Genomic DNA, 18,755 nt, shown 5'->3' with positions numbered 1-18,755 from the left:
AATGAAGCTGTCCACGCAATGTGCGGCGGAGGTGAAAAGGATGCTAGTAATGATAAAAAAGGGATCATAAACAGATCGGAGAAGGTTATCATGCCGCTGTACCGAGCCATGGTGCACCCTCTCCTGGAATACTGCGTCCAGCACTGGTGGCTGTACATGAAGAAGGACACAGTACTACTCGAAAGAGTCCAGAGAAGAGCGACTAAAATGGTTAAGGGGCTGGATGAGTTGCCGAACAGCAAAAGATTAGAGAAACTGGGCCTCTTCTCCCTCGAACAGAGAAGATTGAGAGGGGACATGATCGAAACATTCAAGGTACTGAAGGGAATAGACTTAGTAGATAAGGGCATGTTGTTCACCCTCTCCAAGGCATGGAGAACGAGAGGGCACTCTCTAAAATTGAAAGGGGATAGATTCCGTACGAACATAAGGAAGTTCTTCTTCACCCAGAGAGTAGTAGAAAACTGGAACGCTCTTCTGGAGTCTGTCATAGGGGAAAACACCCTCCAGGGATTCAAGACCAAGTTAGACAAGTTCCTGCTGAACTAGAATATACTCAGGTAGGGCTAGTCTCAGTTAGGGCGCTAGTCTTTGACCAGAGGGCCGCCACGTGAGTGGACTGCTGGGCAGGATGGACCACTGGTCTGACCCAGCAGCGGCAATTCTTATAATCTTAACTATGTGGGCCAGGCTGCCAGCTCAGGTACCTCTACAAAAATTTTGGGGGGTGGAGGGAGGGACCCAGCACGAGACCCGCCAGATGTAACATCTCCAAGGTCGGACAGATCCCCAAGCAAGATCCATCCAAGCTCTGTCTGGCACAGAAAGGGAACCCAGGAGTCCAAAACAATCTTACCACCTGCTGCTGGAGACTGAGATAGACTGAATTGCTAGGGGGGAGTCTATCCTAATATACAAGTTTTGTTCTCAGTCTCCACCTGGTGGTCGCAGTGAGGTATATTACCCATTTGTAAGGACTATACCTGTCTAACAGGCGATACAGAAATAGTTATGCAATGGTCTGCGATCTACCGCAGTCAGAGCTGTCTCCACAGGGAACCTCTGCAGCATTAGGGCAAAAACTGCAAACACAAAGACTGAAATTACACAAAATAGAACACGAACAGAAAAGACAAGCTCCTAAAGCCTGGCTTGTAGGAAGGAAAACTAATGAGGTAAGAGGGGGAGGGGTTTACGTCTCTGAAGTTTGAGGCTTCTTACAAAGTCCTGGTAGATAGATGGAAATAACTCCCTGGTCATGTAATAAAGTGGGATTGTAAAAGAACTTTTATTTACCTTGATTAATTCCCCCATCTTAATTTCCAGCTATTACATGTATTGCTAAACAGTTTATATAAAGAACTACACTAGCACTCAGAAGCCATTTGCAAATATAAATAAGGTGACAAGAATATTTGTATAGTCAAGTCTCGATTAACCAACATAAATAGGACAGACCCATTGTCAATAAATTAAGTGTCAGATAATACGGAATACCTGATTTTCAAAAATTGTTTATTAACATTATAGCATATTCTGCAGCATGATTAGAGCACTAAAACATGATTACTATATATACATTTGCAGAAAAATGTAAAACTTGCTGTGCTCCAAAATCTTACCAGTACATGAAGTGTTCCCAGGTTACAATGGTGCTAGCTTTGCAGTACAAGCAGGGTCATGAGTCTGAAAAAATTGTCTCAGGTACAAAACTTCCCTTGCCAGAATCTCCTTGACACTGGAAGGTGGAAAGCGAAGTAGTGCGTGCTTCTTAATGGTGATGTGATGACATCACCAGAGGGGGGGGTCTGTCAGATATGCCGGTTGGCTAAATTAGCAAAGGTCAGATAATTGAGACTGTATTGTACATCTCTCTCAAATGCTGCATGTTAGTTTATACATAAATATAGCAATGATATTCAGGATACAGTGACAAACCACAATATGACAAATTTAAAACACTTGCACAACAAAAAGTTATATTTGAAAAGTTTAGTTTATAACCATTCTGATGTACAAACTCATTGAGAAGGATAAACATTTTATAAGATGGGTAGACATTAACAAGATCATACAGTAGTTGAAGACAGATCATGTACAATGATGCCAAATTTCTTTGTAAACATGTTCAACAAAAATAAATTTCACACTTCATTCTAGTTAACACAGCAATAGTACTACCAACATCACTAAAAGAATATTAAAAAGAAATCCAACTGCCTGTTCCTTGGCTCTGTTTGTATATCTGGTTTTAATATTAATTCTTTTTCTGTCCATATTTGGTTTTTAGTAAAGTAGCATACCCTTTACTTATGTCCATGTCCCCTATTCTTAAACCCTCCTCCCTTAAAACCCTTTATCATTTGTTAACATGCTAAAGAAATCTGGTTCTTTTTGGAAAATTGCTAATTATGATCACCAAAGAAGTGTCCCACTTTATTTAGTTGGGAAGATTTAAGAAAAAAATTGTTTACAAAATAAGTCAAGAAGAAATGGGATATTAATGATTGACTGAATAAAAAGATTTTGGTAGTACAACTGTTTTAACAATTGAAATATGTATGGAAAAATAATCATTCCAATAGAATAGAAATGTAGTTTTTAATGTACTGTATAAGAAAAACTGGAGATTAACAAATGAAAAAAAGTTTTAAAAGCATTAACATTCACTATCAGGAACAGCTCTGCAGGCTCATTCAACTGCTCAGAGAGTAGAAAGTTAAATCAGGCTTCAGGCTAAAATATCACAATTAAAAAAAAAAATCCTTCAGTCAACATTTTTCTCTATATCTTTATGCTGTGCTCACAGAGACTGCTTTGTTTCTTCACATCCTCCTCCTGGATGCAAGAATTTCAGTTGTAAATAAAATTGAACCTAAATATAAAATAAAAAAAGAAATCATAAACACAAGCTGAACTAAAATTCAGGCCCTATTCCTTAAGTTTGACCCTTACAGACATAATAGGAAACCCCCCATAATAAAATCAAGCTTCTCTGCGAACTTGAAATTCTAGGACCGAGTTAAACCAGTTTTTACAGTATCCAGAAGGCTGTGGTCAAAACATTTCTTTTCAGTCCAAATTATGAGAAAGGAAGACAAATTTTTAACATCCATCTTTAGGAAAGAGACACTATCTTACATTATTTGAGATTCTTCAACCGCTGAGCAGCAGCGCCAAATTGCATACCTGCTCGTGCCGCTCAGCAGCTGAAGAAACTCATGGCAGCCGATTAGCAGCGGGGCAGGAACTCAGAAAGTTCACTCCTGCCCACTGCACCTCCACCGGGGATCAGCAGTAGAGGTATGAGGCTAGGGCAGGGAGGGGGGCAGGGTGCAGAGCCTAGGAGGGAGGGAAAATGCAGAGTCCGACTGGGGAGGGAAGGAAGGGGGCTAAGTGCAATGCCTGATAGGGGAGGGAGGGGAGCTGGGTGCAGTGCCTGACAAGGGGGGATGGAAGGAAGGGTGCTGGGTACAGAGCCTGACAGGGGAGGGAGGGAGGGAGGGAAGGGTGCTGGGTGCAGAGCCTGACAGGGGAGGGAGGGAGGGAGGGAATGGAGCAGGGTGCAATGCCTGACAGGGGAGGGAGGGAGGGAAGGAATGGAGCAGGGTGCAATGCCTAACAGGGGAGGGAGGGAAGGGGGCTGGGTGCAGAGCTTGGCAGGAAGGGGGCTGAGTGCAGAGCTGGACAGGGCAGGGCACTTGAATTTTAAGCAGCCCGACACATATTCAAGTCAACCATTTTTCTTCCTTTTGGGGGAAAAAGGGGGTCTTGACTTATATTCGAGTATATACGGTAATAAATGTAAAGAACTTTGGTTATAACATTGCTACAAATCAGGGGTGCTCTTTCAAAATCATATTTTCAATAGTGAGGAACAGTCAAGTTCTGCGGGTTTCTAGAGCAGGGATCCCTAACCACTGGGCCATGGGCTGTGCTGAAAGGGAACTCACAGAAAATAATATGTTCAAATATATTTTATTGAGCACAACGGAATAAGTACTGAGACAGATACAGGTACAGAAGGCAAGCTCACATTTTCTCATCGTAAAACAAGAAACTGTCATCCCCCCCCGGATTGTCTCTACAAAGACAGAGAAGAAAGACAAACCAAAGGTAAATTACAAGAAACACCAAACAACAAAGGAGGCATAAGGAATACACAAAATGTCTCTCCCCAATCCCTCCCCCAAAACCCACACCAGTCCCAGTCCTCTATCAATCCCAGCCCAAAGTATCAAATCAGGAAAAAATATAGCTAACAACCAGTGGAGAAAGCAGTCTCAAGCAACGAGTCAGCAGTTCCGGAGGTGGCTACAGGCCACCGGAGTCATAGTGTTCCAAAAAGGCTCCTAGGTACGATGAAAAGTCCGGCCTTGCAGAGAAGAAAAGTCATGGATGTCTCGCCGTTCCCACAGCAAAAGGGTGATCAGACGACATCACCAGAGGGAATAGTCAGGTCCCTCCACGTCTAACCACTTAAGCAAAATGCACTTGAGGGCTATCACCACAGTCCACCGGAGAAGTGCAGCAGTCCCTAGTCTGCGAGGTGTAAAATGAATAGGGACTCCAAAAAGAAACATAGGGGAATGTTGAACAACAACATTCCATATACGTTCAACAAAAAGAAAAATAGCTTCCCAAAAGGACTGAATAATAGGACAAGTCCAGAACATATGTCCCAAACCAGCATCAGAGGCATCACAACGGGGACAAGCAGAAGAGGCTCTGAACCCTGAAAGGTGAGCTCGTTTAAGTGAAATATATAAGCGGAGAACCAGTTTATAATGTTGTTCCCAAAAGGTAACATATTTACAAAACGCAGGCAATTTGCGTACAGCACAAAGAATAACATCATTAGGCAGTATTACAGAAAGATCACGGGCCCAAGCATCCCTCAATCTGACATGGTCGAGCAGGGGGGACTCATCCTTCAAGTGTCTATGGTGAAATTTGAGAGGAACAGGGAGCTGAGATCCAAGGATAAAGGCCGTGGATATAAGCTCCTGGCAAGAGTCCGTTAAATGGTCAGATGGCAAAGATGGTGGGAGGGTGCATCTCTCCAGCTGCAGGGGTAGGGGGGTGCTGGGGTTCGGGTCGGGGATTTTAGTGCAGCAGGATAGTAAGGGCATCTGTCCTGCTGCAGGGGGGATCAGGTCAGGTCGCTGTGGGGATTTTAGTGCAGCGGGAGTATGTGGGCATCTTTCCCGCTGCAAGGGGAGATCGGGTCAGGTCGCTGTGGGGATTTTAGTGCAGTGGGCATCTCTCCCACTGCAGGGGAGGTCGGGTCAGATCGCATGGATATTAGTGCAGCTGGAGAGTGTGGGCATCTCTCCTACTGTTGGGGGGTCGTTTGTTGGTTGTGTTTGGGGGGTTTATTTCTCTATTTTTTCTGCGCATGTGCCCATTGCTGTCACCAGAGATGAGCACATGCAAATTTAGCAAATCTTCACTGCTGTCTGCTGATCTTATTTACATGCGGGATTTTTTTTAAAAATGTCTCTTTTTTTAGATTTGCTATCAAAATGCCAGTGTACTCGGCTCCGTGCTGCCTGCCAGATTACAGATGTATTTAATTTGCTCAGACCCTGTATAATCTTCCTTTAAGGAGCTTTTTGTGTTCTTTACTTGGACTTGCACCACAATGTTGAATTTGACGGGTTTGATGGTCCGGATCTCTGGGTATTCCGGTGAAGACGCCAAGACCTAGTAAAGAGAAAGCTGCTGCGTCCCGCGTTTAGATGGCGGCCACACAAACCAAGGAGACGGCATCGGGCTCCTCTGAAGATATTTTGCAAGTCTCCCTGCGAAATATGTCGCAATTTCAGGATGATAAAAACTCAAACTCTTTACTTCGATGGAGGAGGTAAAGAATGTATTGGCAGGTCATGTGGCCCAAATCCAGCACTTTGGGAAACTCCGGGCGGTGGAGGAGCAGATCAAATCCTTGATGGATCGTATTGAGGACCAGGAAAACCGGAGTCGTGAAACATACGAATTGTGGGCTTGCCTGAGTGTGTGCTTGATGACGCTCTGCTCCATTTTGTAGACACGTGGCTCCCTCAAGCACTTGGTCTGCCGGGGAGCACGGGACCTATTGTAGTGGAGAGGATTCATCGTGTGGGGCCGTGCCGCAAGAGAAACGAGGGAGCTAAACCATGAGCGGTACTGACTAGGTTCCATAATTACACTGAAAAGGCTAAGCTCCTGGACCTGTTAAAAAAATCCCGCTCGCTGGAACACTCTGGGGCCCAGATTCTGCTATTCCAGGACTTCTCTCAGAAGGTTGACGAACAGCGGCAAGCCATGACACCGTGGTGCTCCCAGCTTTTTCCAAGTTCCAAGTTTATTTAAGTTTTGATATACTGACCATCAACATGTATCTGGTTCGTTTACAATTCTAAAAGATAATATAAAACATAAAATTTTGAAAATAAAAGAAGGGTGGTGGGAACAAAGTTAAGACGATTACATTTGACATAGGTGATACGAAAGGAGATAGAGGATGGGTAGAGTAATAATTACATCAAAAAATAAAAATAAGAGGAGGTACGGGAAGAAACATCAGGGAAGGAGAGGTTGCTTCATTGAAGTGGTTCTTATTAGAGGATGAAGGAAGGATGTTGTGGTCGGAGAAACAATGTTATCTTGTTGTTTGGAAGGCGTCCTGAAACAAAAAGATTTTAGGAATGGTTTGAATTTATTGAAAGAATTTTCATGACGGAGATGAGATGGCATGGCATTCCAGAGTGTTGGAGCTGTGACAGAGAAATTTGTGTTTCTAGTATAATAGAGATCTTTAATCAAAGAGACGGTTAATAGGTTTTGATCGGCTGTGTTTATTGAGGAAAGCTGGAGAACGGGTAAGATAGATTTTGAAAACAAGCAAAAGAGTTTTATATGTCAAGCGATGTGAAATTGGTAACCAGTGTGCTTCTCGAAGGAGAGGGGTGACATGATCATACTTTCTAGCTTTATGGATTAGTTTGATAGCAGTATTTTGGATGAGTTGTAGTCGACGTGTTTCTTTTTTGAGTAATGCCTTAGTATAAAGAATTGTAATAGTCTAGGTGAGAAATTATCTGTGAGTGGATCAAGGTTTGAATAGAGGCAGTGTCAAGTACTGAAGTTAAGGAACGAATAAGGCGGAGTTCATAGAAGCATTTTTTGGTCACTGAGCTGATTTGATCATGATATGTAAGATCTTTATTAAGGATGACACCTAGTAATTTTATTTTGGATTCCATTTGAATTGGACAGGAATCTATGCAGATTTGCCCTTACCTCAAAAGTATGGAGGGTTATTGAATACAATACCTGCTCAAGAGCTGAGGCAAGCTGGAAATGATGGGGCCATATCCTGGAGCATTGTCATACAGTTCAAACAATGGAGCTGCCACCAGTTTGTAGTTCTTTGGGACAGCAAAGAGGGCTAAAGTAAGAGAAAACAAAAATTGATTTAAGATATGCATTTAAGATTCCAGAACATCTCTACCCTGCATTATTTTCCTTTATATATTTTCCTCTAAACTGAGTTATGATCTACAGCACATGTGAAAAAAACAAAGCCCAAGGGCCAAATTTGGCCCGCCTGGTCGTTTTATGTGGCCCAAGGTGAATTGGCCGCAGCACAGGGTCAGCATTAAGGGAGAGCAAACAGGGCAGCTTCCCTGGGCCCCGAGACTATGGGGGTGCCCCCTAGTAGGTCAAAATGTCCACCCCCTTCTATCTGTGCCAGTCCGACGTCATCCTCTTCTGGTCTTGCAGACATATCCATTTTTGTTACAGGGGGCTGCCATCCCTGGCATTGATTTTCATCTGCTACTTGCAGACCCTCTCTGTGCTTTCCTTTTGCCACGGTTCATCCAGGCGGAAAAAGAAGTTGCGTCATTGGGGACTGACCGCAGAAGGAAAGCACAGAAAGGGGCTGCATGCGGCGATTGAGATTGAATTTCTGCCGAAGCTGGTGGTCCTCTGCAGAACTGAAGGTGAAGACGTTGGACTGGCACAGATAGAAATGGGAAGAAATGCCAAGCCAGGAAGCCCTCTGGACCAGCTTCTTTTTTAAAAAATGTTATTTTTATTAAGATTTCTTCATATAACCATCAGAAATCAACAAGTAATACAGAAAATAAACAACACTGTCATCTTAAATACTTATTTAAAAAATATTATAAATTCAAATGCAATCTCACATAGCAATTTTCCAATTCAAGCCCATATCTTGGGGAGAAAGAAAAAACATCTCAACAGTAGGAAAATCTATTCATACCCTCTGACCCAATAACAGATATAATCAATGAAGACATAACTTACACATTAACTCTTACCCCTTCTTCTATTAAACTGTGCTAGCAGTTTCTAGTGCAGAAAGCCGCGTTGAATGGCCCGTGCTGTTCCCGACGGTCATAGGAACTCTGAGTGTTGGGAGCAGCGCGGGCCATTCATCACGGCTCCCTGCGCTAGAAACTGTTAACACAGTTTACTAGAAGAGGCCCTTAGTCTTATCAGAAAGGAAGACTTCTAAATGCATATGTTCCAAAAACACATAATATTTAGTTTCCCAGGTGATCAGACACTTGCAGGGATATTTAAAAAAAGAAAGTGCCCCCTTCTGCCAAGACTCGTCTTAGCTGGAGGAAGGCTTTACGATGAGATTGAGTTTGTCTTGATACATCTGGGAACACCGATACAGTAAAATCATAAAACAAAATTGCTTTCTTTGGAAAGTATGCTTTCATAATCCTCCTTTTTACTTCCATAGAGGATATTGTAACTCAGCGGTCTCAAACTCAAACCCTTTGCAGGGTCAAATTTTAGATTTGAAGGTACTTGGAGGGCTGCAGAAAAAAATAGTTAATATTTTATTAAAGAAATGACAATCAGGCCTTAGACTTAGTGGGGATGGGCGGACCCGCTATGCCTAAGACCTGATTGGTCCAGGCTTCTAGAGCCTGGGCCAATCAGGCCTTAGATTTCGGCGGGACGGGCCGGGACGAGACGGGCCTGCCGGCTGGACGGGCAAGACCCGTCTGGCCAAAAGAAAAGGTTAGTTTGGTGGGGTGGAGGTTTGGGGGCTGTTAGCGCGGGGGGGGAGGGTGCATCTTCGGGCAGGAGGGATTGGGCACCCTCCTGCCAGCGATCGATATTGTCGGGGGGGGGGGGGGGCATCTTCTGGCAGGCGGGTTTGGGCACCCTCCTGCCAGCGATCGGTAGTGTCGGGGGGGGGGGGCATCTTCTGGCAGGAGGGTTTGGGCACCCTCCTGCCAGCGATCGGACAGGCGGCCGCGGCCCGCTATACTTATAGCGGCAGAGAGATCCCTTGCCGCAATAAGTATAGTGGCCGTGTCTACTTACAATGTAGACCAGCATTTTGTTGGCCTACATTGTAAGCGTCTCTTCCTCTACTAGGGAGACGCATAGGGCCACCTAGGTTAGCCTAAGGCCCGCCTAAGGCCCTTAGGCAAGCTTAGGCGTCTTGCGGGCCTCCCTAGGCTCCCGGAGGCGCCTTCAATATAGGCGGCCTGCCTGGGGAGCATTTTTTTAAAAAATGTGCATCCCGATTGGCTGATTAGACAGCTGTAGGACGCCTACAGCTGCCTAAAATCGGGACGCACTTTATAGAATCAGGGCCTCAAGGCACAAGTTTTCCACAAAGAATCATTTTCTGGTCTCCCGATGAGGGCACAGCGTCTGGAGCAAGTCAGCTGATGGAAGCCAACAAGAGAGAGGGGGATTTGTCCTCTCCGACGGAGGTTTCCCTTCAAAGCATCTGGTCTTTACTTCAGCGGATGGAGACAAAAGTGGAAAAATCATCTGAAGAGGTAACAAAAATAGTGGAAAACTTGGACTCATTGACTAAAACTGTGGAAACAATGAAAAGGGATTCTAGTGTTCAAACTAAGCAGATGCAGGAGGATATATTGCATTTACAACAATTCAAGGTGGCTTCAATTAAAGATAGTTTCCTTATAAACAAGAAATTGGAGTAATTTGAAAATTTCAATAGGCACCTGAACCTCCGTATTTTAAATTTTCCTCAAATTCCGGGTATATTGCCTCTCGACTTATTGAAAAGATACCTGACTGAAAATTTAAAGATTTCGTCAAATTGTATTCCCCCTATAAATAAAATCTACTATTTACCAAATAAGAAGATACCCGGAAGAGAAGAAGGAGAAAAAGAGATAAGGGAAAAAAATAATGAAATAGAATTTGCTAATGTGACTGCTTTTCTTGAACAAACAATTACTACTGATACTGCTAGAGCTACGCTCTTAGTATCATTTGTTTTCGAACAAGACGTGAACATGATTATGAAATTATTCTTTAAAAACTCACAGAAACTATTCGGGGAGCAAAAAGTTTGGATATATCCTGATGTCGCAAAGACTACACAAGAACGGAGGAAAGAATTTCTTTCTATGCGTCAAGATATTATAAAATTGGGAGCAACTTTCTTGTTAGCATACCCCTGCAAATGCTTAGTTAGGTATTTGGGAGTTAAATATACATTTTTCTCTCCTAATCATTTGAAGGAATTCTTGGATGTAAAGAAAATCATGAAGGACTGAGGGAAAATAGAAATTAAATAGCTGGTGTTTAGAACATAAAGCCTAATCGTTTAATTAAATTCCTCTTTAAATTTCTCTCAAAAAAGTTTCGATTGACCATCCCCCTATTATAGTGGTCTAAGAAAGGAAAAATTTATTTATGTATGAATCTGTAATACTTCTGTATTGTTTTTCTTTCCTGTGTTTATTGTAACAAGAAGTATTCTTGTAAAATTTTGTTGAATAATAGAAATAAAATAATAATAATAAAAAAAGAATAATTTTCTATAATACCGAGGATCTTAAAATAGTACCTGGCAAGCTACGAGTTTGAGACCACTGTTGTAACTAATAAAGTTGATTTTTTTGAGATAACCTCTTGCGTATTTTCTAGGAAAGTTATAAGATCCAAACTATCAGGAGTATTTAAATTATCCATTTTCCCTTCATGCCTTACTTCTTTCAAAGCCTGTGGTATGCATTTAAGATCTCTATCATCAACTTTTATTTGCAAGATATCTTTCAGATATAACTTAAATAATTCCTTAGGAGAAAGGAAATGTGTCTGTGGAAAGTTCAGTAGCCTTAAGTTTGCTGACCTTGAAATATTTTCAAAGGTTTCCAGCTTGGAATGAAGTATCAAATTATCTTTAATAGCTGAAGCCTATGCAGACTGGCAGACCTTTATTTGATTTTCCATTTTTATTACTGAACCTTCCAGAGCCAAAAAACTATTATCTAACATAGTAACATAGTAGATGACGGCCGATAAAGACCCAAATGGTCCATCTAGTCTGCCCAACCTGATTCAATCTAAAATTTGTTGTTGTTGTTGGGTTTTTTCTTCTTCTCCTTAGCTATTTCTGGGCAAGAATCTAAAGCTCTGCCCGCCCAGTACTGTTCTTAGGTTCCAACTACTGAAGTCTCCGTCAAAGCTCACTCCAGTCCATCTACATCAGGGGTCTCAAAGTCCCTCCTTGAGGGCGGCAATCCAGTCGGGTTTTCAGGATTTCCCCAATGAATATGAATGAGATCTATGTGCATGCACTGCTTTCAATGCATATTCATTGGGCAAATCCTGAAAACCCGACTGGATTGCGGCCCTCAAGGAGGGACTTTGAGATCCCTGATCTACATCCTCTCAGCCATTGAAGCCCTCCCCAGGCCATCCTCTCCCAAACGGCCATATACAGACACAGACCGTGCAAGTCTGCCCAGTACTGGCCTTAGTTCTTAAATATTTACTATGATTTTCTGATTCTAGATCCGTTTTTTTGAACTCCGTCACTGTTTTCCTTTCCACCACCTCTCTTGGGAGCGCATTCCAGGCATCCACCACTCTCTCCATAAAGAAGAATTTCCTTACATTGCTCTTGAGTCTCCCACCCCTAAACCTCAAATTATGTCCTCTAGTTTTATCATTTTCCTTTCACTGGAAAAGATTTTGTTCTATGTTAATACCTTTCAAGTATTTGAACGTCTGAATCATATCCCCTCTGTCCCTCCTTTCCTTTAAGGCAGGGGTGCCCACACTTTTTGGGCTTGCGAGCTACTTTTAGAATGACCAAGTCAAAATGATCTACCAACAATAAAATAAAATAAAATAAAACCAAACACACACACACACACACACACACAAAGCACACTATTCGCTGAGAAAATGTTAATTATCATTCCTATTCCGGGGTTTTTTTCAAAGAGGTCAAGGCAGATGACTCTATGCACTGTCACCTCAGTAACAACCATACAAAAATAGACAAATATACCCCCCTCCATTTTTATTAATAGTAGTTTTTAGCGCAGGGAGCTGCGCTGAATACCCAGCGCTGCTCTCGACGCTCATAGGCTCCCTGTGCTAAAAACCGCTATTGTGGTTTAGTGCAAAATATAGACAGCAGATATAAATTCAGACACATTTTGATCACTAAATTGAAAATAAAATCATTTTTCCTACCTTTGTTGTCTGGTGATTTCATGAATCTCTGGTTGCACTTTCTTCTTCTAACTGTGCATCCAATTCCCTTCTTTCAGCCTGTATGCTTCCTCTCCTCCAGACGTCATTCCCTCCCCCAACTTTTTCTTCCTCTCTCCCTGCCCTTTCTTTCTCTCTGCCTCCCTTTCTTTTTTTCTCTCTTCATGCCCCCTTTCTTTTTTTCTGTTTCCCTTTCTTTCTACCTGCCCTCCACCAAGCCACTACTGCCACCATTGGGGAACAGGCCCCCAAGCCGCCATCGGGTAACAGGCCCCAAAGCCGCCGCTGCCCCAAGCTCTCCCTGCTTCCCTGCGTCGGGCCGACCAGCATTCCTCTCCCCAACGTCAATTCTGCCGTCGGAGAGGAAGTTCCGGTCCAACCAGGCAGCGATTGGCTGGCCCGAACTTCCTCTACGACGGCAGAATTGACGTCGGGGAGAGGAAGGCTGATTGATTCGGTAGATCGCCAAGGCAAAGTGAGTCTATCACGGAGCCCAGCAGTGGTGGCAAATTGGTATGGTTCAGTAGAGTGTTGGAAGTTGCTTTGATTGCATTCAATTCCTGCTTAAGATTTCTGAGCTCCTCCTTAATACTAGAAGGCTGGATGGAGACTGTGGGTATGATTCTGTGGAGTGATGGAAGTTGCTTTGATTGCATTCAATTCCTGCTTAAGATGTCTGAGCTCCTCCTTAATACTAGAAAGTTCAGAAAGTTCTTTTCAGTGTACTTACTGAAGCTTTGAAGATTTTCATACAATGTTTTATCCTTTTTGTTAACGGCTTTTATTATATCTTTCAATGATATCTTCTTATTTTCATTTAATGAATCTTCTAACAAGGACTTTGAAACTGTAATTGGAGGAGGAATTGGAGAAACTTGAAAACTCCATGGCCTGAGAAGACAAGACTAAATCCTCAGTATCCTGAACTTTCAGAAAACTACCAAGAATATCATCACATTCAAAATAGAAAGTTCACTTCTATCATTCATGATAGGGAAGTTTCCAGGGGGTTAGGAGGACTTACTGGCGGCAAAACACCTACCGGAGTCAGATGTTTGTCCATTGGACCTTTGGTCTCATTTGGTCCAATCTTTCCTTTAACACCTCCTTTTCTTTTTCCCATCAAAACAGAAAGGAGCAGAGTTCCGTGCTCAATGCTCTTCAAAAGCTCCCCTTTGGAGCACCTTTGGACACGCGCCCAGAGGCACGCACCTGCGTCCCGCGGGGTGGGCAGCTGATGTAGAGTCTGGTAAGGTCCCTCCGTGTCAAGCAGGGATGCCCAGGAAAATGCCTGCTCCTCAAATGGCTCCCGCTCCTGCTTTTAAGTAGAATGGGGGAGGCTGGGGTGGGAGAGAGGGGAAGGGGAAGAATTTATGATGCCGGAAATAGAAAGGAGAGAGAGAGAAAGATAGTTGGAAATGGTGCAGTGCAGGGATGGAAGGGGAGGAGGGGAGGAGAGAGATAGCTGACAATGGGAATGGGGGAGAGAAGGAGGGATGGGAATAAGGTGAGAGAGATATGCCAGACTGCAGGAAGAAGAAGAGAGTGATACCAGATCAGGGGAAGGGGGGATGGAAGGAGATGTCAGACAACAAGAAGAGGGAGGGAACGAGGAGAGAGAGATGCCAGACCAACGTAGGGGGAAGGAGGGAAAGGAAAGAAGGGATAGAGATACTAAATTGTGGTAAGGAGAGATAAAATATGCCAAACCATAAAAAGGGGAAAACAGAGATGTCGGAACACAGGAGGGGGAGAGAAACGGAGGAGATGGTGCACAGGGATGGGAGGAGAGGGGAAAGGGGAAAAAAAAAAAAGAGATGGAAGAAATGTTTAGGATTGATGGGAATAGGGGAAAAGGAGGGCGGAGATGATGCACATGTATGGAGAGGAGGGCAAGATAAGGAAAAATAGATAAGAACATAAGAATAGCCTTACTGGGTCAGACCAATGGTCCATCAAGCCCAGTAGCCGTTCTCACGGTAGCTAATCCAGATCATTAGTACCTGGTCAAAACCCAAAGACTGAGAAGGAAGCAGAAAAATGGAAGAAAGTTGAATGTTAAAAGCCTAATGCCAATGATGGATGTAGGGCAAAAAGTGAAGGACAGAACATCAGCAAATGGATACGGTGGTCTTGGAAACAGAGTTAAGAGCACAGACAAAAGGAAGTGCAGCCAGAGACTGGGAAAAAAATAAAATCACCAGACAAAGGTATCGCAATGATTTTATTTTCAATTCAGTGATTGAAATTTGTTAGTTTTGAAAATTTGTATCTGCTGACTATATTTTGCACTGTTCAGGAAGAAATTCATTTGTTTCTATTTCTCTGGTGATGTACTGCATGCGCTAGATATGGTGTATTTAGATTTAGATTTTAGTAAAGTCTTTGACAGTGTTCCACACAGATTTCTAATAAATAAACTGAGTGCTCTAGGGATGGGCCCAAAGTGACAGAACTGGTTGACTGGAACTGGTTGACTGGAAGATGAGAGATGGTAGTGGTCACCCTATAGTATCAGAGCAGTCCTAGAACATCGGGGGGGCGGGGGGGGAGGGGGTGATAAGCCTGCTGCCAGGATCGAAGCCCTAAAAGCAGCATCTTGTTTAGCCGCCACATCAATCCAGTAGAACTTGGTAAAAGTGTGCAGGGAAAACCAGGCAGCCACCCTGCAAATCCCCTCAGGCAAAACTGCAGTGGATTCAGCCCAAGAGGAAGACATTCCTCTAGTGGAGTGAGCCCTTACCTCAAGGAGGTGCTTTTCTCCCCCGCTGCTAAAGAAGCAGCAGAAATGGCAGAACGAATCCAACTGGAAATGGTAGCCTTAGAGTAGGGCCTACCCTGACAGGTAGGGCCAGAAAGCACTAAAAGATGGGCTACAAGACGAAAATCGTTGGTGGCCTCCAAAAACGCAGACAACGACGAAGGACGTCCAGGGGCCACAAGATTCTGTCCTTGGACCCCGAAGGAACAAACGCCGGAAGACGAACCTCCTGATTTACATGGAAAACAGAAACCACCTTTGGAAAAAAGGAGGGCACCGTCCACAAGACGACCACAGAATCTGTGATCCGCAGAAAAGGATCCCAGCAGGAGAAGACCTGAAGCTCCGTGACCGCTGCGCACTATCGCCATACAAGACAGCAGCAGGGAAAACCACTAAGACAGCAGCGACTCCTGGATTGTACACAGCCAAGCCCTGGTCCACGGGCCTACATCAAACGTTGTGACCAGGAGTCCTAGGACCTGTCCAAATATTGCCAGGCTGAGGGAGCCAGCAATATTAACATGCTTTGAATTGTTTGTTGGATCTTCATTTTCCGAGACTCCGGAAGGAACCCTTGGTTCCTGATCGTGTGAAACTGAATCCCCCTGCAACTCCAAGTCCTTCGATGGTTTGAAGTGGCTCTTTCTCAGGTTGATTACCTAGCCCAGGCGTTACAGCAATTGGACTACCTGCTGCACTGCCCGGAGTCCCTCCGCTAGTGAGGGGGCTCTGATCAGACAGTCGTCCAGGCATGGACAGACCAGGATACCCTGAGAGCAGAGGAGGGCATCAACCACCACCATAACTGTGGTGAAGGTCCTGGGCGTCGAAGTCAGGCCGAACAAAAAAGCCACAACTTGGAAGTGTTGATCCAATACATGGATCCTCAGAAATTTCTTGTGCCCCAGAAGACATGGATATAAAGATACGTCTCCGAGAGATCCAGGGAGGCCAAAAACTCCCCAATGCCACTGCCACGATAAGCAATCTCACAGTCTCCATTCAGAAGCATGGGACTTTCAGGACCACATGAACCGCGTTCAGGTCCAGGATCGGCCTCCAAGCTTCGGAAAAAGACTTTGAAACGAAGAAGTAGAAAGAGAATCTCCCCGAGTCTAAGTCATCGTGTGGCATGGATTTGATAGCTGCAACAACCAGCAGCATGCGAATCGCGGACTGCACCCATAGAACTTTCTCGGGACACCCCACAGGTGAATCCAGAGAGAAGTTTGGCAGATGCTTGGAAGACTCCAGATTGAAGCCGTCATGTAAGATCTGTATGACCCAACGGTCCAAGGTCACCGACTCTCACACCACCAGAAAAGCCAAGAAGCGCCCTCCAATATGGAGGAGTGGGGCCAAAGACCTGGCGTCAAAACTGCTTTTTTCTGTTAAAGGACTACTCCAAGCAGGGGCCAGACGAAGAAATGAATCTTTGATCTGGTCTGGGAACCAGAATACTGGTAAGGGTGTCTGAAAGTATGAAAATTAGGTCATCCTGTATCCCTAGTGGTGCGGGGCTTGTTGCCCGGCAGGACCTTAAGCTTATGGTCCTGCACACTACCCTTAAGGTCATCCAGCCCCTGACTGAACAGAAGAAGGCCTAGAAAAGGCAATCTGCTCAGTATGGCCTTGTAGGAAGAATCCCCTGACCACAAATCCTCCCGACCACTGACGTAGTCACAGAAGTCTTCTAGCAGATACAGAATAAGCTCCTGGCTTTGCAATGACCTACATTATGTCATATAGGGTAACTGCCAGATTATCCACTCCAGAAATATGAAAATCAAGATACTGGAGGACTACACCCTCAGGATCATGGCGAAGTTTGGAATGACAGGCTCGGGTGACAAAGGATGCGGCCACTGTTGCCCTTACTCCTGCCACAGCCAAATTAAAAAGAGCCAACAAACAAACGGTAAGAATAAAGCCCACCTGCCTGTCCTTAACATCCTTCAGGACCACCACTCCATCGGAGGGAAGAGAAGAGTGCTTAGTGACCTGAGCCATGGCTGAATCTATGTTCGGCGACGTGAAACATGTAGAAAAAATGCTGGAGCCATGGGGTATAACTTCGCTATGGCTCTAGCACATTTCAGGGGATCTACTGGGTTATCCCAGACCTACCGGGAACCTACTGGGTTATCCCAGACCTCTGTAAAAATCCAGACTAGATCCAGATTATCAGAAAGGAGGAAGAGAGCGGTCTGTGATCACTCATCAGTGATGAGGACCAGCCAACACGGCTTCAGCAAAGGAAGATCTTGCTTGACGAACTTGCTGCACTTCTTCAAGGGAGTAAACAGGTAGATAGACAAAAGTGACCCGATCGACATTGTATATCTGGACCTTCAGAAAACGTTCAACAAGGTTCCGCATGAATGACTACTTTGAAAAATTGCGATCCATGGAATCAAGGGTTAAATATTCATGTGGATTAAAAATTGACTGGCGGATAGGAAACAGAGAGTGGGGGTAAATGGACAATACTCGGACTGGAAAAGCATCACCAGTGGAGTGCCGCAGGATTTGATGCTTGGACATGTGCTCTTCAACATATTACATTATAAACGATGTGGAAATTGGTACGACGAGTGAGGTGATTAAATTTGCAGACAATACAAAGTTATTCAGAGTAGTGAAGGTAGGGAGAACGAGAGGGCACTCTAAAATTAAAAGGGGATAGATTCTGTACAAACGTAAGGAAGTTCTTCTTCACCCAGAGAGTGGTGGAAAACTTGTAAGCTCTTCCGGAGGCTGTTATAGGGGGAAAACACCCTCTAGGGATTCAAGACAAAGTTAGACAAGTTCCTGCTGAAATGGAACGTACGCAGGTAGGGCTGGTCTCAGTTAGGGCACTGGTATTTGACCTAGGGGCCGCTGCGGGAGTGGACTACTGGTCTGACCCAGCAGCGGCAATTCTTATGTTCTTAACATACTGCACAAACAGGTTGATCCGACTGCAGGAACAAGAGGGCATTTGGAAAAGTTGAAAGGGGACAGATTCAAAATGAATGCCAGGAAGTTCTTCTTTACCCAACGTGTGGTGGACACCTGGAATGCGCTTCCAGAGAGCGTAATAGGGCAGAGTATGGTACTGGGGTTCAAGAAAGGATTGGACAATCTCCTGCTGGAAAAGGGGATAGAGGGTATAGATAGAGGATTACTGCACAGGTCCTGGATCTGTTGGGCTGCCGCGTGAGCGGACTGCTGGACACGATGGACCTCAGGTCTAACCCAGCGGAGGCATTGCTTATGTTCCCACAGGGATTCTGACCCGATAACCGCAAGACAGCTTAACTGTGTACAGAGGGGCATCCGCCAGGTCTCGGGTCCCACACTTATCTTGATCACTAAGGTCAGCTGGGTTAGCCACATTAGCTGATGCTGCCGAGATGCTCTGAGGCAACAAAAGAATGGAAAGAGATTGGACGCGATGACTGGTATCACCTGGCTATTCTCCGGG

The 18,755-nt window shown here is 44.4% G+C and overlaps 1 protein-coding gene across 1 annotated transcript in view; it reads right to left on the bottom strand.

Annotated features, from left to right (window-relative positions):
- Window positions 1–1,498: 1,498 nt before the first annotated feature.
- Window positions 1,499–18,755, bottom strand: part of NUDT21 (nudix hydrolase 21) — a 299,370-nt gene continuing 282,113 nt past the window's right edge. The window contains exons 6-7 of the mRNA XM_033941291.1: window positions 7,318–7,432; window positions 1,499–2,875 (exon numbers count right to left, since the gene is read on the bottom strand). Of these exons, the coding sequence (XP_033797182.1) occupies window positions 2,854–2,875; window positions 7,318–7,432 (137 nt within the window). The 3' untranslated portion in view covers window positions 1,499–2,853. The remainder of the gene's footprint in view (window positions 2,876–7,317; window positions 7,433–18,755) is intronic.

Source organism: Geotrypetes seraphini, chromosome 4 (assembly GCF_902459505.1).
Source record: "Geotrypetes seraphini chromosome 4, aGeoSer1.1, whole genome shotgun sequence".
Taxonomy (NCBI): domain Eukaryota; kingdom Metazoa; phylum Chordata; class Amphibia; order Gymnophiona; family Dermophiidae; genus Geotrypetes; species Geotrypetes seraphini.
This window is presented reverse-complemented; position numbering and strand designations above follow the sequence as displayed.